Here is a 25,983-nt window from a genome sequence, read left to right as displayed (position 1 = left end):
ACGATACCCAGCAACGATTTGGTTGAAAAAGAAAAGTGTCCCAAACGCAAGGAACAAAACGAATAAGAACCGCGGCAGTGTGTTGAAACTGATGTAAAATTGTAGCCAAAAGCGTCAGTTTTCACGATGAAACTTGACTCACTCATTCAACTTGGGGACAACTGCACTACGGACTGTCCACAGAGTTGAGTAATTTAGGACACGTACTCCACTACTCACCTTCAAACTTCACTGACGGGATTCTGAGAATTTATTGATTCAAACGAACGCCGCGTGGTTGTATATCGCGTCATTCGGTCACGGATCGGGGAAAACCAAGAACAATTCCAGATTTCAAAACCCATGTTCGTCGGCCGCCATTGTTAGCTAGACCGAAAATGTTACACACGCTTTGCATACGTACATCGCAAAATGACATGACGTCACCACAACTTTCGGTTTTGGTTCGATGATCGGATTGCTTTCATAACGTTTCTGTAACTTTGCGTGTTTAAAAGGTAGGAGTTCCTGCACAGTTCTTTGCTAAATGAAACAGACATCTGGCCAATGACCTTTATCTATTCAAAATAAAGTACAGTCGCGAATATGTCAACAGGGGAAATAACGCTTGCGGAGAATGGAGCCTATTTGAGCAGACGACATCGCAGTTGCGATGTGCTCGTCAACTATTTGCTCAATTTCCAAAACAATATTAAGGTTTTCACAGTTTTGAACTTCTTCTCGGGAATAACAAAGTCGCATTTGACCATGATTTGTCAGTCGTATGTCGGGTTAAGGAGGTAGTCGTAGTACAGAGGATGTAAACAGAGTAAAAAGGATCGGTCATGAAATTTAAAGTCCTAACTTAGAGGGAGTCGTAATAAGGAAGGTCTTAATAGGGAGGCTCCACTGTAGTTCATCATCCAACAAGAATGGGACTGGGTGTATTCATGTCACGAATAATCAAACAAATAACTCTCCTCAATGCACAACAACAAAAATGGTTAACAATTTCAAATCTTGCTGTGCGATTAATTATTAGCACTGTACATCAAGTGAAAAGATTTTGATATTGTCTTTCATAAGATCACAGTGTGTTACTGTTATTTTACTACTTTTCATTTTTTCTCTGAATTGTAAATACTCTTTCAATAAAAATGTGGGTGTATAAATACTATGTATAAGTCTAACTTAGTGGTAGGAGGTGCTTTTTTTAGCATTGTAAAAATTTGGATTATATTTGTTGGGCCCTGGGATAGCTGTTTTATATTCACTGTATTAATTGGATTTCATCATGTGTGTGTAAGTGTAAGTGTAGATGTGTATGTGTGTGTGTGTTTGTGTGTGTGTGTGTGTGTGTGTGTGTGTGTGTGTGTGTGTGTGTGTGTGTGTGTGTGTGTTTTGCTATTGTACATCGGCGTGAGCTCTAGCGAGAAGAGGCGATTAATAAGTGTTCATTGTTATTATTATCATTGTTAAAAATGATGGACACAAAAGTACTCACATGGCCACGATGTAGAGCCAGGGGTTCCGTACCGAGTATTCCTTTATGGGCTCCCTGAAAACAGACAATGAACACATTATTTTTGCAGTTTTGGAACAGCATAGCTGTGCATAAGGCCCCCCCCAAAAAAATAGTCTGTTTATGGTATCCCGACCGACCCTATTTTTTCGCGCGACCCTAGACTTTTTTGGCATTTGGGAAAGAAAAAAAAAAGTTTGTTTTTTGGCAAAATAACTGAAAAATATGGTTTTTTTGGAGAAAAAAACAAAAAAAAAACAACCGTACCGACCCTATTTTTTTTGCCTATGTTACCGTAAACAGACTTTTTTGTTGTTGGCCTAAACCAACAGGAACACTGTTGGAGGATAATCAAAACAAATCAAGGAACATTGTTTTGTTTTTTTAACATGTACGACACATTGACAGCATTTACAATTGAGGTGAACTAAAGTAAACCTCATTAAAGAAAGAGAGATCTTCTCATACTTGTCAGACCCATTCAGTTAAGGTTTAGCCAAGCCACAAATAAAAAAGGTGTGGCAGACTATTAGTCTAGTACTTGTTTTACCTGTTGCTTTCGTTTTAAATGTTTGTTGTTTTCTTCCTTATCCCCCCCCCCCCCCCCCCCCCCCCCCCCCATATAGATCTTTCCGTGGTTCAAAACAATTAAGTCAACACACACACACATGCATGCACACACACACCAAAACAAAACTATGCATACTAATTCACATTAATAATGATAAAAAATAACACTTACACATAGATGAAGAGGGCAATCATTACCGCTGTGATGAGAATTTGGACGGACAAAATCCCATACACTCTTCGAATAAATCCTGAGAGTGAAAGAGAAAAGCATGGTTATTTATACATGTATTATCATTGTTACTGATCTGGAACTTTGGTCTCCCATGGCCACTTAGTTATAAACATGAGATGATCCAAATTTAACAAATAAGCCAGTCTGCATCTGTTAACAGCAGCAGGCAGCTTCCAATGAGGTTGAAAAAGCTCTTACTTTAAACTATTTCTCAGGTGTATTTATATTACATGTATTCATTTTCACCAGAAGCCATCGGACTAAAAGAAGACTACTTCTTACAGCTAGCGATCCTGAAGGTTGTGAATGAAAAATGAAACTGCTATCCAGCCAGTCTGTGCTTTTGTCAGAGTAAACTGGGCCGCATTAACACACACACACACACACACACACACACACACACACATACTCGCACGCACACACACACACACACACACACACACACACACACACACACACACACACACACACACACACACATGCATGCTAGCACACGCACACATTCACTGACACTCTCTTTCTCTCTGTGTATAAAGCCCCAAGAACTTAAATTTTCCAGGAACCATCACAACTAAACAAACCTAGTCTGACAGTTTTTTCAGAGAAACTGTCGGTTTCGAAAAATGCATCCTGGGAACCTCCCAGTTCTGGGTCCCTGCCTTCTCCTCCACCGTACATTGTGTCTGCTCTGCTGATGACTCTTTGCAAACTGTAATGACAGAAAGAGTATGAACTACCAGATTCATACACGTATGGGACGCTGGCAAAAGGAAAAAGAAAGTGTTCTAATGTTCAAATGATTTGGAACTAAGCTATTGGAACATAATGCAGAATGCAAACTAAGTCTAGTTTCTGAAATGTATGGCAGGAGAGAGAGAGAGAGAGAGAGAGAGAGAGAGAGAGAGAGAGAGAGAGAGAGAGAGAGAGAGAGAGAGAGAGAGAGAGAGAGAGAGAGAGAGAGAGAGAGAGAACAAACTGTATTGTACAAGGATAAAGGTATAAGGCACATTGCTTTGTCTAATAACCTGTCCTGAAACAAATACTAAACATACAATGTTCGCTAAAGAAGCATACAAATGAAAAAATAGAAAAAAATGCTGAATGCAACCAGAATATAAAATCTAAAAATGGAATACAAATAATGCTGAGAAAGTTAGAAAGACTGCAATATTAAGAAGAGAAGAAGAAAATAAACCACAAAAAACAACAACAAACAAACAAACACACAGGCATAAATTAATGCACAAGAGCAAAAACCAAAACCAAAATGAACACACAAACAAACAAGCCATATAGATCTTTCTTCTTCTTTAAAGTGCTCTCTCTCACAATAAACATTTCCACAAATGACCAATGGTTCAGTACATAATTAGAAATATTTATCCCATTTATAAAATCAATCTTTTCTATCCAATTTAATCCCAAGCAGAAGAGCTGGAGGTGGCAGCTCACACCACACATCCTGTTACAACTGTCACTCACAGTCCTAGTGTGCTCATATGCGCGCATATGTACTGTCTAAAAGCGGACAAACACTCAAGTCCTTAATGGCTTAAAACCGTAGGACTTTTAATATTAATTTTACTACTACTATATATATATATACTGTGAGAGTTGGATTATGTGACAGCTTTTGTCAACCCAGAGCAGAATTTCTACTTTCTTAGTTTCCACTTGATGTCTATTGGCACCCCTTTGTTACACCCAACTGTGAAGCAGGGCTGGTTTCACACCACTGTTTCCATTGAGTTAATTGGTTGGTCTATGTTTCAATCCAGGATGTGTCACTGTAGCATCAGAAATGTGTATATAAAAGAAGAACAGCTGGTTCTCTTGTACTTATCCATCTCCCACCCCCGTGTCACCACAATGGCACGTTAAAGATCTTGGTCATTCTACCATAAGTGCAGATGGCTGATACCACCTAAACACGCATGCATAAAAAGCCGTGAGGGTGTAAAAACTCGAATCGTATAAACCAATTCATGTCCAAAATAGGCAATTAAGACCTGACGGACAATAAGCCCCTTAAAATTGACTTTTTTTTACCCTTGTACTTTTAGCGAATCACAAAATCATATTCCAAAATAGTTTCTTAGACTGGGGACCAAACAAAAAAACAGACCGACATGTCCCTTGTTCATATTATCTCATACTGTACGATATTATAGTAATGATACTAATATTACATCATTGCAGTTAGTTGTACAGGAACGATACACTGAAAATCGCAACTGGGTATAAAGAGACACACAATGATGATATTATAAATCTCTGTTCAGATGCTGTTCTCATAGAACAGAGCTTGCGGCACGATGTCAGGAAATGTTAGACTCAGAATACAAGTCATAGCATTTTTATTATGTTTGTGTGTCATATTCACTTATAGTAATTAATATTATTATATCTGGCCTTGACTGCTATTTTGGCTGTGGCTATAGAGACACTGGTCCGTGACTCCAGTGTCCAGGCTATATCCACGTCACTGACGTCATCAGTGCATCATCCGTCCATTCCGCACTACTCGGAATCATTCGGCAGTTGTCGGAATCCTGACGATTGAGTTAAAGTTCGTTGGAAGCAGACATGTTTTCGCGTCCTTTGCTATGGGAGACGAGGTTTTTTGACTCTTGAATATTATGGGCCTCAAACATCCGTGACTCAGATTTCGGTCTATCAGCAGCTATCGAATAAAGAGAAGAAGACCCCAAAACACCGTTTCACAAGATAAAGTGACGGCATTTCAGGTTTGATAGGTGCAACCTCCAAATCTCTTTGAGTCAAGCTTGGTTTTTGAAAGTAGAGCCCCAGTCAATACTTACGGAGAACAATGTGTATCTGTTTAAATCACGGCAGATCTTACGACAGAAGTGAATATACAATTACAATTTACAATGTGTGTAACCTATCCGTCAGCAGAGTGTTAAGCGGCATCCGAAGTGGGTGAATAATTTATGGCAGAGTTATTTTCCTTTGGTATGATGACGTAAGTGACGTAGATATAGCCTGGGCGACTTAAGTCACGGACTCGTGTCTCTAGCAACTGCAGCCTATGAGTATGAAATATGTACTGTACTGTCCAATAGATGGTATCAATCAGTATAAGTTCCAAATGAGAAACAATTAAAGGCGAGACGGGACGTTAAGCATTGAAAATGAAATGAACAATTAGTAATTGTCATTTTTTTTTTTTTTTTTTTTAAAGGATGAAAGCCGCTTGCTGATTTCCTTGCTTGTTATCTTAGGTACCAATTGCATGCAGGAGACGTTGGCTGTTGACTTAATTTTGAAAAGGCAACGAAAACTTATTACGTAACTCGTTTTAGTAGTATAGTTTTGGGACTGCATGGCGTTATCAGCTATATAAGCTTTGCTAGCCATAAGGTGTCTCACTCTGTGGTTGCATACAATTGAAGCTTTGTTTCTTAATTTGTCAAATTTTATGAATTTTTATTTCTACTAATTTTGTGGACTAATTAATCCAGGAGCTTTTAAAAATTGTAAGTGCTCAGTGCAAATTTGAACGTGTCTGGAAGTGGATTTTAGAATGGTGCTACCCTGCAGAGACATACATTGAAGAGATGCGAAGCGAGGCCGCTCGCGTGAACTCTTGGGGTACCGCGCGAGGTCGATTGTCAGCCATCATCCCGTGCTACGTTGTTGTTCGCTTGCTCTCTGACACCGATTTGAAGTGCTTTTCTCAGCCTTTTCTGTCATATTTCTTTCAATCAATCAATGAGTCTTATATCGCGCATATTCCGTGGGTACAGTTCTAGGCGCTCTGCAGTGATGCCGTGTGAGATGAAATTTTATACGGCCAGTAGATTGCAGCCATTTCGGCGCATATTTACCTTTCACGGCCTATTATTCCAAGTCACACGGGTATAGGTAGACAATTATTAACTGTGCCTAAGCAATTTTGCCAGGAAAGACCCTTTTGTCAATCGTGGGATCTTTAACGTGCACACCCAATGTAGTGTACACGGGGGGAGGTTCGGACACCGAAGAGAGTCTGCACACAAAGTTGACTCTGAAATAAATTTCCGCCGAACCTGGGATCGAACTCACGCTGACAGCGGCCAACTGAATACAAATCCAGCGCGCTACCAACTGAGCTATATCCCCGCCCTGGATATATCCAGCTTCAGACGAGAGATATTAGTGATAAGTAAACTTGATTCATATTCTGTAGCTTCAATAGTGTGCACACGAACGCATTTGAGAGGAGTGGGTTCCAGAAGTGAGTCAAAAACACGGTTCCCTTGGTTCTTGCGGCCATTGTTGAATTGTTCTAAGTCCATGCCTTACATTGTGCGTGGAGGCAATGTTTGGGAGCTAATATTTTCTTTTGTGCGCAACGTTACTTTCCCTTTACTGGCAAATGCATTACTGGTGTATACATTAATCTGTTTGTATAATTTTTGACGCGCTGTAATTAAATTTGATGCTTTTAAGTCTCACTCAAGTGGTTCTCGCACTTACACTGGCGTGTGGATAAAAAGTTTTTAAGGAGAAATGAGCGAAATTGCTTACTTTAGGATTCATCTTCTAATCACCAAATGATGCAATAATCTTCTTCTTGTGATTTTCTGTTTCTCTTGAGTGCAAATAATTAACAGTTTGCATGTTTTATTATCTATGATTTTCTATGAAACAGTTATAATTCTTTAACAAGAAGAGCAAACGCTCGATCGAGTCACTTTCGCAGTTCTGAATATTATATGAGGCATCAGATGGACAGGAAGAAATTGCTATTCACAACACAATACAGATGTAAATAATTTGATGTAAAGAATAATCCTATAAAGTTTGAATCAAATCCGATGAATAGTTTCAGAGATATGATATTTCAATTTTTTTCCTTCAAGACATACCTGTGACCTTGAAAAAGGTCAAAGGTCACCAAAGCAGACGTCAAAGTGTAGAGGTCACTGGGAGTCACGTTCACATAAAATTTGAGCCCGGTCACTTTTATAGTTTCCGAGAAAAGCCCAACGTTAAGTTGTGTGTTGCCGAACAGAAAAGGCTAGTTATCTCCCTTGTTTTTCTGATAACGTTCGTAAAAGGCTACAGATGTAAATACTTTGATGTAAAGAATAATCCTACAAAGTTTCAATCACATCCGATGAACTTTGTCAAAGATATAAAATGTCTAATTTTTCCTTTGACGCTGACCTGTGACCTTGAAAAAGGTCAAAGGTCAACGAAACCATCGTTAAAGTGTAGAGGTCATTGGAGGTCACGACTAAACAAAATATGAGCCGGATCGCTTTGATAGTTTCCGAGAAAAGTCCAACGTTAAGGTGGTGTCTACGGACGGCCGGCCGGCCGGACGGCCGGCCGGACAGACTAACACTGACCGATTACATAGAGTCACTTTTTCTCAAGTGACTCAAAAACACAACAATTGCCAGCTTGGCGCCAGTGGGAGGATTACTTGCCCCTGCCGTAGGCGAAGATAACGCGAGCGGGAAGACAGCGCTTCGCATCTCTTCTATCTATGGCTCTGTACCCTGTAAGTGTTACCGTGAACGTAGTTTTTTTTCAGTAATTTTCCATAATACAATCAACAATCAAAATACAAAATTACAACCTGAAAAATAATCCACAAAACTGAGTGTTATACCTGCAACGTACACTTTGACTGTCCCCAAACTTCCAATGTCACGACACCGCGGCGGCCTCACCAGATATCTACGTAATCGTTTCTCGAAAACCGCGAACGCAAGTGACAGGGGAATCCCTTTCAGCGAAGCGGACACTAAAGATAGACCTTAGCTTAGTACGCAGCTTCAGTCAAAAGCAGAACAATCTGGAACTGTCCGTGCAATCTCCAACTCCAAAAACAACTATTTCCAATGCAGAAAATAAATTCTATCTGTTTCTAGTTATTCAGTCGTTATACAATATAGGTATTAAAATACGTACCACCCGAATGTCGCCTTTGGAAGAGAACCCGTAAATTCACAAGCACACTACCAAAATGAAAATACTGTACCCAACACACTGATGAACCGGAAGTAATTACTTGTCCCGTGGATAAGAGTAGTGTCCCTTGATGTGACTTAGCGGTCGGGAAGAACCCCGACTTGACTGCTCAAGGGCCTCCAGCATGGGACTTATAACTTCCCGATTTCGGGTAAACCTTCTACACAGTATAATCGTGCTCTCGCTTTCTTTCGTAATATGTTCATGCTTTGTTGAAGTTAAAACAAGGAATCAGTTCGCCTGTTTTCAGCGACGTCGCACGCCCATAAGCACGCAAACAAACGGTGTACAGTAGATCTACAGGCACAGGTTTCGAATCGTTCGTTATCTACCAAGTCTAGTTTCGGTATCCAATCCAGCCACGTATCGTTCAGGGTACATCTGGAACACGAGTTTTGAATTAATCAGTTTCGATTGACTGTAGAGTGGTTATTTTCCTGGATAGTATTTACATTTTAAGGCCACGAACGTTTAGCCTAAACCGACAAATTGAAACTGTTGTATAAATTAAAATTATTAAATTAAAAAAAGGATCGATCTGTTAATTATGTCGCGTGATGGACTTTTGCTGAAAGTTAACAGGTGTTGGACTGGATTTTTGTTTTGTTTTTTGTTGTGTTCTTTGTTGTTGTGGCAGATTTGTTTTCATTATTCCTTTAATATAATGGATCTCTCAAGCAACAACACTAACCTCTATAACAACAACAACAATACTCACCTCTATAACAACAACAACAACAGTTACAACACTCACCGTAAAGCTTAGAGGGAAACCGCAAACAAGTAATATAAAATCATATAATGATTCATCTCTGCACTAACATCACACATCATGTATACTTCAAGAGGCACATATATTCGATATAGTGACACCAGACACCAGTTATAGTACAACATACCTTTTAATTAGTATTTGAATATTCTACTCATGTAAAAGCCTTGAAAGCTATAGATCTGTACTTGCATGGGTGATGTACCTATTTGTTCACTTTGATAGAAAGAAAGAGATTTTGAAATTGAAACATGTACTGTTTTCTTTTTATCTGTTCATATGATGTATATATATATTATAACATTTTTCAGGCTAGCAAGTCCACTATTGAAGTGCTTGAAAGTATTGAAAAGGTAAGAAAATATTTATATATATATATATATATATATACCTCTAGTTAAACTTAAAAAAATAAACTCTTGACTTTCTTTTTTTTCTTCTGTCTTTTTGTTCTTCTTTCTTTCTATCTTTCTATCTTTCTTTCTTGCTTTCTTGCTTTCTGTTCTTTCTTTCTGTTTTTTTAAACTGCTATTTAGGATGTTAATGACTCGTGTTTTAAATTGCAGCCACTAAAGTCCAAATCTGTTTTGTTTCTGTAGCATGCTTACTCATCTAGAGAGTGTTCCTACTTTTAAATGTGTATAGCAGGGAATTGTATCTGCCACTTCAACAGGAAATATAGAGTTAAAGTCAGTAGCAGAGTACATCACAGCAATGACTTCTTCTTCTTCGTTCATGGGCTAAAACTCCCACATTCACTCATGTGTATTGTGTTTGCACAAGTGGGTTTCTTACGTGCATGACTGTTTGTACCCCGCCATTCAGGCAACCATTCCCATTCGGAGGGCGATGTCTTATCCACTAAGCCACTGCGCCCATCACAGAAATGACAAAACAATAGACTCTAACTGTTAACTATGACAGGTGCAAAGGATAACTTTTTTTTTAGGGTTTCTGACTGATGTGAAAGACGCCACGTGGTTTGTTTGTTCCTTTGTCTGTCTTGTATTATATTGTTTAAAAAAAAAAAAGAAGTAAGATGTGCATTGTAAATGGTACTTACTTTACAGTGAACCTTTTCCACGGTATCACACTCTGACAGTAAAGTTTGTGTATGTCTGAAGCTTGTATACACCGTGAGTGTCTGTACACTCTTTAAAAAAAGTTAAAGGCACAGTGCAGCTCACAGCCTTCGTTTTGCGTTTTTGTTGCAGCTGAGTGCATTTACAGTTCAAAAATCCTCCTATGGTTGTAAAACAAACCCAAAACTACCCAACGACGACATCTGTGAAGCTCGACAGTTTCTTGTTCGCGCGAGTGCATAAATTAACCTAAGTTATTACGTTGGTGTTTGGTCGGAGCTCGATTCAACTGAGTGATTCCGGCCTCCATTTTGTTTTACACAAACTCATGATGACGTCTGACATAGTTTGCTTAGTGACGTGTCTTTTTGTGCATGATGTGGTGATCTACCTGATCTAAATTTAGATCCAAAAATAGGTCAAGACCAGCCGGGTCCGAGTACGAAATTAATTCGTAAAAAAATCGCAGTTCTTGACTCTTTGGGTGCAAGTCAATGAAACTTGGTAGTTCTTCTAACGGATAGCTGCCTGAGGTATGACTAAAAGCCCCAGGGGCTCCGTGCACCTGGATTTGACAAGTTCAGTACCTTTAAGGATCGGTTGAAAAAACGGATCTAATTATAAAGAATTGCCAAAAAATTAAACATCGACATAATAATTAAAAGATTAATGTGTTTGAATTAACAAATGAACAATGAGTCTTGACCTAGAATTTTGTTTGGCAGGCAGAGTTATTTCCCTTTGTGGGACTTCTCAAAAGCTTCTGCATTTTGGAAGAAAAAGGGTGTTTTTTATAGCCCCATGAAATTTGCGGAACGCATGCCAGGGCAAAAGGTTGTGATGCACGTGCTACAACAGGGTCCTGGCTATGAACATCGGTCACCAGCTTGTGTTTAAAGGTTGACACGCTGACACAATTATGCACAGTATCAACATGCCCCCACGAAGAAAACTGAGCAATTTGGATAGAGGAAGGGCAATAGGATGGCTACAAGATGGTGTTGCTGCCAGGCAAGTGGCCCAGAGGCTTGCAGTGGCTCCCTCTGTCATCATCAGACTAAAACAGAGATTCCACGCAACTGGAAGAGTGCAGGAGCAACAACGTTCTGGTCGGCCCAGAGTCACCACACAAAGAGAGGATCGCTTCATTCAGAGGCAGGCCATGCAACAAAGAATGGCTACGACAAACAACATTAGGCAACGCCTATAAGCTACCACCAACACTGTTGTTAGTGGTCAGACGATCCGAAACTGCTTACACAACTTTGGCTTGCGTGCAAGGCGTCCAGTCCGAGGAACAACCCTGACTGCTAATCACCGAGCAGCTCGCCGAGCCTGGTGCACTCAACATGTGAGGTGCCAACGTCAGCAGTGGGCTCAGGTGTTGTTTACAGATCTATGAGTCCCGCTTTTGCTTGGAACCTGCTGATGGTCGCATCCGAGTGTGGAGGCGTCGCGGAGAGCGCTTCGGAGAAGGCGTTGTTCTGGAACGACAGCGTTTTGGCGGAGGCTCTGTGATGGTCTGGGGAGGGATCAGCACACGTCTAAAGACACCTCTGTACCATGTAGTGGGCAACTTGACCGGTGTCCGCTACCAGAATGAGATCCTGCAACCCCTGGTCGTTCCAGCCCTCCAAGCGATCGGCTCTCGTGCGATTCTTCAGGATGACAACGCACCTCCCCATTGCTCTGCAGCTGTAAACACCTTTATCCAGCAGACCAGGGTCAACACGATGCTGTGGCCAGCCAACAGCCCGGACCTGAACCCCATAGAGCACATGTGGGACGAGCTTTGTCGTCGGGTACAGCAACATCACCCTCCTCCTGCCAATCTGGTCAACTGCTGCAATGGCTCCAGCAGGAGTGGAATGGAGTTCCCAGAGCATTCATATGCAACCTGTGTCGCCAACGATGTGTTGAATGCCTGGCACACAACGGAGGGCACACATGTTTTTGACACTGATTCACATTGTTGTGAATTCCATTTTCGAGGGTTGTCACGTTTGACACACTCTAGCTAAACTGTTGCTGCCGCGTTCGATCTTTGCTTTGTTTGTCATTACTCCTTGGTTGTTCAATTATATAAAAAAAATTTAAATGAAAGAATTCGGTCTTGTCTGTTTTGTGTGGCGTGCTTGTAAAAAAGTGATCCTTAACTTTTTTGAACAGTGTATATATATATATATATATACAGGGATCGCGCTAGCTTTTTAAAAAACGCGTAAGTCATACGCAACGAAACGAAAAAAACGCGTCACGGACCAATATTTTTGCGTACTACGAAAACACGTACAGACACAAACAAAACACGCACGAAAGACTTAAAGACACTCCTTACCTAAATACGGCGAGTTTTCCTGTCGAACTCCGCGCACGCCTGTCGAATAACACCCCTGCTGTCTTCAACCTTCGGGCCTTGCGAGTTTGTTTCCCGCTCTAATACGACTAGACACACTTTCCGCCTTTTGGAAGCGCGAGATGGGAGAGCAGCTAATGTCTGTTTCATTATCCGACAAGACATTATCTGGTAATACCCTCGTTACGTTCGTTTGCGATACTTCGATGCAAAAAGAAACGGACTTTAGTTTTGACGCGCAGATTTCATGTGTGTCGTCACTTCTCGAGCCCTATAGTCAGTTTCAGGATCGGGTGATTATTAAGTCAGAGCAAAAGCGCTGCGTGAAGACAAGAAAAAGTTACAATATTTTTGCGTATGGCTTACGCGGCGCGGCGAAAAAAACGCGTCAGAGACTTTTAAAATGCGTCAAATACGCAAAAATCGTGCGTAAACGCGATCCCTGTATATATAGAGTCATTGTGTTTTTTTGTCTCTCTTTATGGTTTAGAATCTCCAGTTCTGTAATAAAGTGTATAAACTAATTCACAGGAATCCTGTTAACTCTAAATTTCCAGTATTTTCACCTGGAAAAATCTCAAAATTTAATACTGGAAATATGACGACCGTTCTTTAATACAAGTTGACGTTCCCTTTAAACTTTTTGACTCACATGCGAAGCAAAAGTGAGTTTATGTACTCACCCGAGTCGTCCGTCCGTCCGTCCGTCCGGACGTCCGTCCGGAAAACTTTAACGTTGGATATTTCTTGGACGCTATTCAGTCTATCAGTACCAAATTTGGCAAGATGGTGTATGATGACAAGGCCCCCAAAAACATACATAGCATCTTGACCTTGCTTCAAGGTCAAGGTCGCAGGGGCCATAAATGTTGCCTAAAAAACAGCTATTTTTCACATTTTTCCCATTTTCTCTGAAGTTTTTGAGATTCAATACCTCACCTATATATGATATATAGGGCAAAGTAAGCCCCATCTTTTGATACCAGTTTGGTTTACCTTGCTTCAAGGTCAAGGTCACAGGAGCTCTTCAAAGTTGGATTGTATACATATTTTGAAGTGACCTTGACCCTGAACTATGGAAGATAACTGTTTCAAACTTAAAAATTATGTGGGGCACATGTTATGCTTTCATCATGAGACACATTTGGTCACATATGATCAAGGTCAAGGTCACTTTGACCCTTATGAAATGTGACCAAAATAAGGTAGTGAACCACTAAAAGTGACCATATCTCATGGTAGAAAGAGCCAATAAGCACCATTGTACTTCCTATGTCTTGAATTAACAGCTTTGTGTTGCATGACCTTGGATGACCTTGACCTTGGGTCAAGGTCACATGTATTTTGGTAGGAAAAATGTGTAAAGCAGTTCTTAGTGTATGATGTCATTGCTATGTAAGCATGTGAGTCGTATGGGCTTTGCCCTTCTTGTTTGTTGTTGTGACGAATATAAAGAAATCACTTTGTTTTATGCTTGGTTGGCGCAACATAGTGACAGGTTTCTGTGAGAACTAGGATTCGTTCTCATAAGGCTAAACCATATAAGAAAATGACTTATAACCATCACTGATTTTTCCAGCTTTTTGACTTGCATGTATTACCTTACTTGTCTGTGCTCAGGATATTAGCTGCCTGCAGAGATGTCGTCGTGAGAATCAACAGTTACAGAAGAAGGTTGCGGCCAGCATACTACTGTATTCTATAGTGTTGTACATTGTTGCTCTGGTGCTCTTCTACTTTCTGTACTTACCTGAGAAATGGCGGGACAGAGCCCTGTACTCAATACCCCTGCTTGTCTTCCCTTTTCTGTGAGTATATTTTTGCGTGGGGAATGAGAAAGAGAGAGAGTGTTTGTTTGAGTGTGTCTTTGTGCCTGTGTCTGTATGTGAAGTTGTTGATAAAGTTGTATACCTGCAATGTACGGCCCCTTCAATAAGAGGACAACTCCTAGCTAATGAAAGACACTACCTGTCATCACTTTGTAAATCAACTTGACAGAAGTATACCTGTAATGAGAGAAGACATGAAGTGTAGGGACACTTCAGGCTAGTGCTGAGGATGTCCGCTCACCACAGGTTCCACTGTACTCAACGTTTTGAACCTCTTCAGAGTCAAGAATTGTGTAAGAACAGAGTTACCTGCCTTGACAAAGCACCTTTGTCAAAATTGTCCCGTTACTGCTGGTTTTTTTCAAGACAGGCGTATCTTGCTTACGTAAGACCTGATAAACAGCATGTCCTTTGTGCAAAGGTGTCCTTTCATCAGAGGGTATTGCAGAGTAGGTGCATTTTCAGCACCGTAGTCAGCATGTTTTTCCCTTTGCACTGTAAGCTTAACTTCTGTTGTCGAATATTTTAAGCTTGTAGATGTATCTGTTACTAAAAATCACGGAGCGAAAGTGTAAATATTAAGCTGTATTAAAAAATGAGTTGTTTTTTTTTTTAGAGTATGGGGTGCAAGGAAGTTGATGCACTGGTACTTTGTCAAGAGAGTGTCTGCCAATGGTAGGTATATTTTTGTTATATCGTTATAATATAAAAACACTTCTTCTTTGTTCATGGGCTGAAACTCCCACATTCACGCATGCTTTTACACGAGTGGGTTTTTACGTGTATAACCGTTTTAACCCCGCCATTCAGGCAGCCATACACCGCTTTCAGGGGAAATAAAGTACAGATAGTTATTAAAGTACAGATTAGTACTAAAAGCTGGCAGGCCGAAATGACTGGACGGGAGCAGTATGGAAAAGAAAATGACTGCAATCACAACACACACAAAAACATGTCATAAGTGTAATGTATATTATAATTATATCCTCCCTATTTATCAATGTAGCAGATAATCATCAGTTTAAACCTAAGTCGACATAATCAACCATGAAATGCCTCATATCGTTTTCTAGTTTTCAGGGGAAAACACCGGTCTTGAATAGCAGCTAGCATCTGCTGAAGGGACATTAAAACCCAAAAACCAAACCAGGGGAAAACACCTATACCATATTTTTTTTATTGACGAGTAGCTGTTCTGTGTCCAAATTGGATGTCTCTAATATTATACATTGTTGTAAAATACAAATGAATAGAATAATGAAAAATAATTGATTGATTGATTTATTAATGATTTCCTTTTGCAGATCTGGCTGTCAATGAGTTGAGAGAGAAAAAGAAACTGATTGTGAGTATGCTGACATTGCCACATAAACAGTGCATGGATACATAAAGTCCATGCACATGCACCTTATGAACAGACTTATGATTGTGTACATCGCCACAGGCCTCTAAACCTAGCTATATACAGTACGTATTATGGACATTTCCAGGTTATGCCCTGAAACAAAAAGAGCGATATTATCGAAACGATTTATGTGAGTAATTTATTTATGGAGAGGGTGTGAGGTCGTGGGCTGTTTTGATCATTAAGCCCCAGAACACCCTGAAGGCAGTCCTATGAAGCAAATGGTACTTTGCCCTCATGCAAATCATGTTGAATGGTGTGGTTGTCTGACAGATTGCATACAGCTAGGTGAGCAGGTTGCAATAAACACAACACTGGCAGCAGCTTGCAAAAACAGTAATGACTTTGTCAGCAGCTTGCTACATAATAACAAGCACCTTGTGTTAATAAAATTATCTACAGCAAAGCATCAGCAAAAGAATAGAAAGAGAGACATATGTTGATAACTAACAGTTAGAAACAAGAAATGGAAGCAAGATGTCAGTGTTTTAAATGCTACAGCAAGTTTTGGCATGCATCCATCTATTACGAGAATGATGTACAGTGGAACTTCTCATTTAGGACCACAGAAATTGTCTGAGAAAATCAGGTCTTAAAAAGTAAAAGAGAGGAAGTCTTAAATTAGGGGTAAATTATAATGTATGCTATGAACAGAAAGGCTAGGGAAGCACGACCTTAACAGGGGAAAGTCTTAATTCGGGAGGTCTAATCAAGGGAGGGGGGGGGAGGGTGTTCTACTGTACATGTACGTGTAGCTATGAAATCGGTGTCTAAACAGTGACAGGTGCTGAATGCATGGGTGGGATTTTTCCGGTATATGCCGGAAATCTGGATTCGTAATGTCTGTGGTGACGTTTTTTTGGTTTTTAATTATACAAATCCTTCAGCGTCTGGGGGCCCCCAGACCCCACCCTTAAAATTCTTCAGGATTCATGACATTTTTTAGTTCCATCCATGTGAATGCAAGGTGAAGGTTAATTTGGTTTGTCCTGCCAAGGTTATAGAGTCGATGGAAACACACACAGAAGGACACATGCATGCACACACACGCGCACACACAAACACATCTCAGGTTTTAATCTACATTAGTACTGTTTGGTTTCACCAGCTGGAGGACGTCATGGAAAAGGAGACATACAAGAAAGCAAAGGAAATCCTGGAAAAGTTTGATCCAGCAAGGTTCAAGAAATTAGAAGTAAGTAGAAGGTTTCTTCGTGTACACTACATTGGGGTATGCACGTTAAAGATCCCACGATTGACAAAAGGGTCTTTCCTGGCAAAATTGTATAGGCGTAGATAAAAATGTCCACCAAAATACCCGTGTGACTTGGAATAATAGGCCGTGAAAGGTGGATGCAGCGCCTATAGGCTGTTGATCTACTGGCCGTTGTGAATGCGTGATATATAGTGTAAAGATTTACATCTCACACGGCATACGCGCTTTGAACTTCGGATACGGCGCTATATAAATACCCGTTATTATTATTATTATTCTTTTTCTTCTTCTTCTTCTTTGAGTTCTTCTTCTTCTTCTTTTCTTCTTCTTCACCTTTTGGTTCTTCTTTTTCTTCTTTTTCTGTGTACTTGGGCAGCAACTAGCGTGGCTACTAGTTTTTCTTGCATGAGTAGGCATAAATATTACTTGTATGAATAAATCTAAAAACAAAGAGACTGCCAACGTTCCAAAATTCAGAATAAAAAAACAAGAAAGGTAGGTTGTTATTGACAAAACAATACATTCACAAATACATCGACCCAACGGTCTTTTAAGTGCACAGACAAACAATTAATAACTTTCATTTGCTTAATTAATTAATTAATTAATTTCATTTGCTTGCGGCTTCGTGGCAGGCGGGAGAAAAAATCAGCCAGATAAGTTTTCGTTATTAATTGTTTGTCTGTGCACTTAAAAGACCGTTGGGTCGATATATTTGTGAATGTATTGTTTTGTCAATAACAAACGTTCCAACAACCTACCTTTCTTGTTTTTTTGATTATTACTTGTATGGCCATTTTTGGCATTCGGTTGTCCAAGGTGAAGTGGAAGGTTTAATCACAGTTGAATGTAATCTATGCCTTACACATGTACATGTTTCAACAATAACTATTAATTACTTTAGTCACTTCATAGTAGACTAGACACTCCAGAGAAGGAACTCTCTAGTTTAAGTTCTTTCCTTGGATGTGAGATTTTTTGTAAATGCATGCAATATTCTGTATGGTGATATGTCAGTTGTTGTTTTTTTCAGCCTGAAGAGGGTCACATGCTCCTAGAGGTTTTTGAGTTTTCTTTCATCAATTGTTTGTGCATTAATATGATTTTTGGCTCACGTAAGTGTAGCCTATGCGATGATAAACTTTGTCTGTCTGTGCGTGCGTGCGTGCGTGCGTGCGTGCGTGCGTGCGTGTGTGTGTGATAGAAACTTTAACATTTCCGAGTCTATGGATAAAGCTCGCATAAGAAGATTACGTCTCGGTCAAAAGTGTTTGACGTGTGTGATAGAAACTATTTGAAGACGTCACATTATGACGTAAGAGGGTTGGACGTCACGCAAAGGAATTACTGAAAGTCTCGGTCATTGTTATTGTGAGCGGGCCGAGACTAATTGGCAGATCCAGGGTCTCCCTTTCTTGCACAGTTTCACCTATGCTTACTGTGTGTGTGTGTATGTGTGACAGAGTGATTGAGTTTGTGTTACTGTTTGTCGATTTCTTACGTGAGCCTTGAAGGCTTCGCCTCTTGTGTCAATTATTATTGTGGAGAGTTGCTGCATGGTTTTGTCAGGGGCATTTCTGTGTCCTCTGCATTATTGGACACTTAAGAGTCCCCATATTTAGAACTTCCCAGCTTGCTGTGGATGTCCGTATTTAGCAGGTATATGACTTATTATGGACCCAAAATACGTGTCCGCGTCCGTAATGCCGAGGTGGCCATAACGTACAGGTGTTTTACAGTGTAAAGCAGTCCGTGCCGAGACTGACTGTCCGTATTCTGCGAGTGTCCGCTAAGTCCAGTGACCGTATTTGACAGTTTTCACTGTAGTCATGTCATGTTTGGTATTAGGAAAAGGTCTTCAACAAATTTGAGCCTTTTGTCTTATTGCTTGATTGTAAGTTCACAAAACCTGTTAGGCTTTGAGTGTGATCGTTTTTGGTCTGCTGTTTCAAATGTACCAGCATCTGAGAGCCTGTGTGTTCTGTTTTTCAGCAGAAAACAGAAACTCCAATTCACATGGACAGAACTCCAGGAACAAGTGAGTTTTTGTTTGTTGTGAGCATGTGTTTTTTTTCTTTAAAAAGCGCACTTCTTCTTGTGTAAACAGTTTACCTCCACGTCTCCGATCTGGCCAGGCTTTTACATGGGATAAGACCATCCCTCCACTTGGTCACACACCTTTTACATGGGATAAGACCATCCCTCCACTTGGTCACACACCTTTTACATGGGATAAGACCATCCCTCCACTTGGTCACATACCTTTTACATGGGATAAGACCATCCCTCCACTTGGTCACACACCTTTTACATGGGACAAGACCATCCCTCCACTTGGTCACACACCTTTTACATGGGACAAGACCATCCCTCCACTTGGTCACACACCTTTTACATGGGATAAGACCATCCCTCCACTTGGTCACACACCTTTTACATGGGATAAGACCATCCCTCCACTTGGTCACACACCTTTTACATGGGATAAGACCATCCCTCCACTTGGTCACACACCTTTTACATGGGATAAGACCATCCCTCCACTTGGTCACACACCTTTTACATGGGATAAGACCATCCCTCCACTTGGTCACACACCTTTTACATGGGATAAGACCATCCCTCCACTTGGTCACACACCTTTTACATGGGATAAGACCATCCCTCCACTTGGTCACACACCTTTTACATGGGATAAGACCATCCCTCCACTTGGTCACACACCTTTTACATGGGATAAGACCATCCCTCCACTTGGTCACACACCTTTTACATGGGATAAGACCATCCCTCCACTTGGTCACACACCTTTTACATGGGATAAGACCATCCCTCCACTTGCTCACATTCAAAAAATGAACATCTCTCTGTCACGCACACATGCACAAAACACGCACGCAGTCTGTCATCCACGACTCAAAACAATCTTGCTCTTCCGACCACAAAACACAAGTTGACACGAACAGTAGATTAAGGACGTTTCTTACAAACAATCAATTATACATAACATAAATACACGCACAACACTATCTAACTATACAAATCTTTCTTTCGGCAATATCCACAACAACAACAAAGATCAACCAGCGTTAAAGCCTATAACAACAAAGAATAATTATTTAGAAACTTTCATACCTCTCACTTTCGCTCAGTTCATTATGACGTTATAGCTCCTGCACGTTTAGCTGTTAGGACGGGCTAAGGCTAATGTTACCGTGCTTGCGTATCCGAAATCGTTCATGAACCGGAGTCAACGAGGCCGTGGTGCGAAGCGACAGGAGTCATCGGTGACGTCGAGTCCTTGCCAGGCGAGCAGTGCCGTCGTCGAAAGTGGAGCAGGCAGACATCTCTAGTAGGTCAAGACCTCAGCATGGTGAAAACCCAACAACCTGGAATGGTGAACGCAAGACTTAGTTCACGGTAACAGTAACATCGCCCACCCGTCCTTATAACTTAACAACCAAGTGCAGGATTAAATGGACATAATTCTCTACTCTCACTCTCATGCATCTCGAACACACATACCAACGGACTTATACATTTAATTCTGCTAAGTATGAAGTCCAACGAATAATACCAAATTCATTCTATAAACAAAACTGTCAATCACTCTCCTTTCAAGCAAAACGTTCATTCAATCATATACCAAACCATTTTCCAAAACGAACTCACAACTTCATACCGTTCAAGTACAAAGTTACAAACACGCACGTGCACACTATACATTCCGCCATCTTGGATTGACCGGTTTTCAGAAGTCAATAAGCAAATCTAAACCTGAGAATAATTTAACTGTAACACACACAACATAATATTTAATGATTACATACCACATCCTGGTTGTATTGAAGTAGCCATACATATCCCCTGCCGTTGATAACAGGTTTCCGGCATCTGCTCTACGCAAACAGACCCTACGTTCAACGAAGAACGGATTCGCTTGGAACGCAAGCTATCTTCCCTCGGCTAAAGGCAAAGAACGAATGAATAAAAAGGAGTATCTACGAGCTCGAATTTAGCTCTGAGTTCACCTTACAAAATACAAGCAAAACACACGTGAAATACCTGAGCACGAGCTCCACGAGACACCTGCAGTTAACCAGCGTCTACCTATGACAGGCGAAATAGAGGAACACAGGCGCTCCAATACAATACATTTAACCCCACAGCATAAAAGTATGCTAATATTAAAGCCGCTTGTGACACTCTGTCCATAGTGAGAATTTTTTATGAATTAATATCTTAAAAGCCACTGGCAACGACATGTGCGTTACGAGTATAGTGACACAACAGTGAATAACTTAGATAGATCGTTTGCTTGTTTGTAGCCGATTGACAACATTTGCGTTATGGATTAAACCATTTACATTAGTGAATTGCTTTCAGGAGATCATTCCTGCGACAAGATGAACATAATGAGAATGTTTTCTTGTTTGTTTTAGCTATGCGACAGCGTGTGGTTGTGCAACCAGTGTCACCGTCACCGAGAGTGATCATGAGTCCTCGCGGCCCTCGACCAATGGCAACCCCCGGTATGCGTCCTCAGTGGAACAACTCCAACCGACCCTCGCCTGTTGCTGGCATGCGTAACCCCATGTCGACCCCGATCATGCGCTACAGTTAGTACCTTTAGTGTCGTTACGTTTTGTGCAAAGTTTTGATTTTGGGTGTCATGTGTGCCTGTCATTAGTTTGTAAAAGATTTTATTTGTTTGTAATCTTGACTAATTTTTCTTGCATCTGAAGGCAGCTGGAAAAAAAATGACAGATTGACCAAGCTGTGTTTCAGAGAAAAATATGAATGGGGAGGCCAGATTGTTGTCCGAATTTCCCAGTGTGTAGTAAGGCATAAAGCTGACATGTTTTCCTAACAGTCTTTCACATTCTGATGAGAAAGCTATGCACAGAACGAAAATGAAAGTGTTTGTTATTCACTAGAGTTGAAGATATTTCATCATTTGCTGAAGTATTCAAGACATCTGTAGCTGTTGCCTTATCTCATAGTGTCACACATATTTGGTAGCAATTGGCTTGTCTTATACTGTTACATGTGTTGTCAGAGTGGTCTTGTCTCCTAATATTTTGTCATAGCAGCTGTCTTAACTCATGGTACAGTCCGCCTTGGTGACCACCTCTCTATAGCAACCACCTCTCTATAGCAACCACCTGTCTATGAGGACCACCTTTGGTTAGTCCCTGGGATGGTCGTTATAGACATTTCATTCTGTATCATGTATTGCAGCAGCTTTCTTGTCTCCTGTGGTTACATGTGTCATAACTGGTGTTCTAACAAATGATTGCAGGTCCACCCCCAGGCCCCCCAATGCCACGAACTGTGTTACCAAAGGACAGAGGGACCATGGATAAGTTCATTGACTACCTGGTCGGGGACGGACCGCAGAACAGATTTGCCCTCGTCTGTCGCTTCTGCAGCTCGCACAACGGCATGGCCTTGCCAGAGGAATTTGAGTATTTGAGTGAGTCCTTTGAATTTCGGTTATTTGAGTGAGTCCTTTGAATTTCGAGTATTTGAGTGAGTCCTTTGAATTTCGAGTATTTGAATGAGTCCTTTGAATTTTGAGTATTCGAGTGAGTCCTTTGAATTTCCAGTATTTGAGTGAGTCCTTTGAATTTCCAGTATTTGAGTGAGTTCTTTGAATTTCCAGTATTTGAGTGAGTTCTTTGAATTTCCAGTATTTGAGTGAATCTTTTGAATTTCCAGTATTTGAGAGTTCTTTTGACTTTCAAGTACAGTGGACCCACAGTGCCCTTTAAGATCTAAATAAATAATCTGAGAAAATCAGGTTTGAAAAAGGATGGAGCAAAAATGGAGGTAAAATTAACAGAGATTGTGTAAAGAAAATCTGAAAAAGAAAGGTCCCAAAATGTAGGAAAAAAAGTCATATGCTTTGGATCTTCTTTAAGAAATGATTGAACAGCATCTTTTGATGAATTTATTGCTACCAAAGAGTGTTTTTAGGTGCAGTGTTGCAGTTTTCTTGTCATAGTTGTTTTCTGTTGCAAGCTAGAGTATTTTGATTTGGTACATAATGAAAGTAAACCCTTCCCAGAATTGTCTAGGATCAAGTATGATATTACTTTGAAGTGACAGTCTAACATTCAACCAAAATGTAATCAGAAGCGCGTAGGGTTGGCACTAAGAAAAAGGATGTTTTTCTCTTCAGGTTTTAGATGCTGTTACTGCTACAACATGAACCAAGCCAGAAAAATGCGACCCTTTGCACCCAAGCTGGAGTTTCCTGAGGTACCCGCTCCAAACAGGTCGTCTGCCCAATCCAGTGAGTATGGTTTATGGTTATCATGCAGTGTAGAGTTTGATCATTTTTAGGGGCAAATTCCCAAATTACGACACATACTGAAAGAAGAGCAACCGACTTTGACATTCACTCAGTTGTTGGACCGTTATTGCGTTAAACTCACATGAGGCTAAATCGGGTTGTTACCTTATTTTGCTTTTCTTATTCAACCTGTGTGCATGTATGTGTGTTTGTTTGTGTGTATGAACTGTTTGGTTGTTTATTTCCTTTCTTATTCAACCTGTGTGTGTGTGTGTGTGTGTGTTTGTGTGTGTGTTTGTGCGTGTGTGTGAAATGTCTGATGTCAGATGCTTGCAACAAACATTTTTCAGTTGTGTTGTGTATGTGAAAACTAAAGAATGGGAATATTGCTATCAGAAAAGTGTCCAAGAAATTGATTCATTCATTCTAGTGGTGTTAGTCTTTTCTTCAGTCGATTCTGTATTCATAGGTGACGCAGAGAGTGACAAGGAAGCAGAAACAGGAAAGACAAAAGCAGAGGAAGACAACAGCGCTGACGGTGATGAGGCAAGTGAAAGCGAGGAGAAGAAGGATAGCGTAGACACCAAAGAGCCGCAGCAAGCGGCACAGCCTGAAGCTAGACCTGACTCCTCTGCACAACAGACGTCTGACACCACGCCGACACGCACTGATACACCCCAGGACAAACAGTCAGTGCCAGACAAGACAGACTAATAGACAGCACTAGCACTTTTCTTTCCTAGGTTGCTCAGGTCACACCGGTAAACGGCCAGTGAAAATAAGAAGAGATTAGAAATTTTTTTGCACTGTTTTTTTTTTACAAACTTTCATCCCACAGCCTCTTGCTTTGAAAGTGGGTCATTTTCTAAATAGTTTTCTAAATCATAACAGTAGTAGAAACAATGCAGGTTTCACTTCAATGCAAACGGACTAGCAGAACTTTTCCTGCACAACTTTTATACTTAAAGCAACTAGGTCCCACTGCAAACATCCAGCAGAAATCAAAAAGGAGTATAGTAGACAGCAGCATAATCACTTCTCTCAGGGCTGTGCCAAGTGTGCACAGTAAGCAGAAATCTAAATAGATTACATGTAGTAGAAAGCAGTAACATTTTCGTTTGATGTAGTCGTGAAGCTTGTAGAAATCAAAAGAGAACTCGACTCAAAACGTTTTACTCACTCAGTTTCAAGTTGGCTAGTAGAGTGCAGTAGCACTTTCCTTTGATGTAGTCGTTAAGCTTGTAGAAATCAAAAGAGAACTCTCCAAACGGTTTACTCACACAGTGCCCAGTTGGCTATCTTGAGACTTAAGCTGTGTTGAAGTGATGTCACATTCTGAAAGAAGAGTGCGCATTTTTAGATTCAGTCAGTGTGATGACAAAACACACAGGGGGCTTGATAGGGAGACTGCTGTCAAGTTCAGCACATGCCACTAAAATCAGTCTGCGGAAATCCAAAGAGACTAACAGATAGTGGTAGTGCTTTTCTTCAAAAAAAAAAAAATCTCTCCAGAATTGCTTGTTGTACAGACGGGCGCAGTGGCGTGGTGGTAAGACGTCAGCCTCCTGATCAGGAGGTCGTGAGTTCGAATCCCGGTCGCTGCCGCTTGGTGGGTTAAGAGTGGAGATTTTTCCGATCTCCCAGGTCAACTTATGTGCAGACCTGCTAGTGACTTAACCCCCTTCGTGTGTACACGCAAGCACAAGACCAAGTGCGCACGGAAAAGATACTGTAATCCATGTCAGAGTTCGGTGGGTTATAGAAACACGAAAATACCCAGCATGCCTCCCCCGAAATCGGCGTATGCTGCCTGAATGGCGGGGTAAAAATGGTCATACACGTACAAATCCACTCGTGCTAAAAACATGAGTGAATGTGGGATGCCCATGAATGAAGAAGAAGAAGAAGAAGCTTGTTGTACACTGATAATATGGCCAGACAGGAGAAATTCCTTTGTACACTGTCTTGCTGTTGACCACATAATTATTCCACAGAAGTCCCACTGAATATCGCTCTTAGAAATCAAAAGTGAACTAGTACAGTCGAACCTCTCGTTTAAACCCTCCATTATAAGACTCCCTCTGGTATACGACCTTATTTTCTCAGATGTTTTCTTCATAGTGTCACTATGTAACATCATTATAAGACTCCCTCTGTACCACTATATAGCAGAAAGCAGCAGGAAAGAAGTGAAAACAGGCCTTTCTTTCCCACTGGTAGAGCTCAGGTCTGAGTGTAATCAAAACAAACAAGTGAAATCCTCTTGGCTCTGTTCTGTTCTGTCAAACACAAAAATCAATATCCAGCACAAACAGGTCCTGCTACGCAAAAGAACAGAAATCAAAATAAGTTTGTTGAAAGTGGTGGCTCCTTTGTTTCAAGACTGTATTCAGCACCACAGTTTTAAGTCCCGCCATAACTAGCCCACGGAAATCAAACAACTTCTCTTCCACAATGTGTCAAACTCAGCACCTCCATGGGTGCATGGAGCTACACCTAAAACCAGAATTCCAGCTTTTCTTAAAGCCTGTCCTTAACTGGGCCAAGTCGACTACGCAAAGTATACTTCGCGAAGCTGGCCGCACAAAGCTTTAGCACTGAGTTTTGGGTAAAAAGACTCCGTGAAGTCTTTGCTAAGTGGACTTGGGGCTGAATTAAGGACCGTCTTAAGGTGTTAAGAATCCACAACAAGTTCAAGCAGAGGTTTTGGACTCAACATGCATCTCCTACT

The 25,983-nt window shown here is 40.8% G+C and overlaps 2 protein-coding genes across 3 annotated transcripts in view; one reads left to right on the top strand and one right to left on the bottom strand.

Moving 5' to 3' along the window:
* LOC138947702 (protein lifeguard 1-like) overlaps positions 1–8,319 on the bottom strand; it is a 19,244-nt gene extending 10,925 nt beyond the window's left edge. The window contains exons 1-4 of the mRNA XM_070319234.1: positions 8,235–8,319; positions 2,888–3,015; positions 2,244–2,322; positions 1,484–1,537 (exon numbers count right to left, since the gene is read on the bottom strand). Of these exons, the coding sequence (XP_070175335.1) occupies positions 1,484–1,537; positions 2,244–2,322; positions 2,888–2,984 (230 nt within the window). The 5' untranslated portion in view covers positions 2,985–3,015; positions 8,235–8,319. The remainder of the gene's footprint in view (positions 1–1,483; positions 1,538–2,243; positions 2,323–2,887; positions 3,016–8,234) is intronic.
* The window catches only part of LOC138947699 (endoplasmic reticulum junction formation protein lunapark-B-like), a 21,022-nt gene continuing 2,610 nt past the window's right edge, over positions 7,572–25,983 (top strand). The window contains exons 1-11 of one of the 2 annotated variants that reach the window (XM_070319230.1): positions 7,572–7,821; positions 9,378–9,419; positions 14,125–14,312; positions 14,950–15,008; positions 15,638–15,678; positions 16,847–16,933; positions 18,947–18,992; positions 21,397–21,573; positions 22,257–22,430; positions 23,139–23,252; positions 23,722–25,983. The exon at positions 23,722–25,983 is cut by the window's right edge and continues 2,610 nt beyond it. In XM_070319230.1, the coding sequence (XP_070175331.1) occupies positions 7,807–7,821; positions 9,378–9,419; positions 14,125–14,312; positions 14,950–15,008; positions 15,638–15,678; positions 16,847–16,933; positions 18,947–18,992; positions 21,397–21,573; positions 22,257–22,430; positions 23,139–23,252; positions 23,722–23,966 (1,188 nt within the window). In that variant the 5' untranslated portion in view covers positions 7,572–7,806 and the 3' untranslated portion in view covers positions 23,967–25,983. Of the gene's footprint in view, positions 7,822–8,365; positions 8,446–9,377; positions 9,420–14,124; positions 14,313–14,949; positions 15,009–15,637; positions 15,679–16,846; positions 16,934–18,946; positions 18,993–21,396; positions 21,574–22,256; positions 22,431–23,138; positions 23,253–23,721 lie in introns of those variants that run through there. The other variant, XM_070319229.1, reaches the window with a different exon arrangement.

Source organism: Littorina saxatilis, linkage group LG14 (genome assembly GCF_037325665.1).
Source record: "Littorina saxatilis isolate snail1 linkage group LG14, US_GU_Lsax_2.0, whole genome shotgun sequence".
NCBI classification, from domain to species: Eukaryota; Metazoa; Mollusca; class Gastropoda; order Littorinimorpha; family Littorinidae; genus Littorina; species Littorina saxatilis.
Note: the sequence above shows the minus strand (reverse complement) of the source record. Positions and strands in the feature narration are given on the sequence as shown.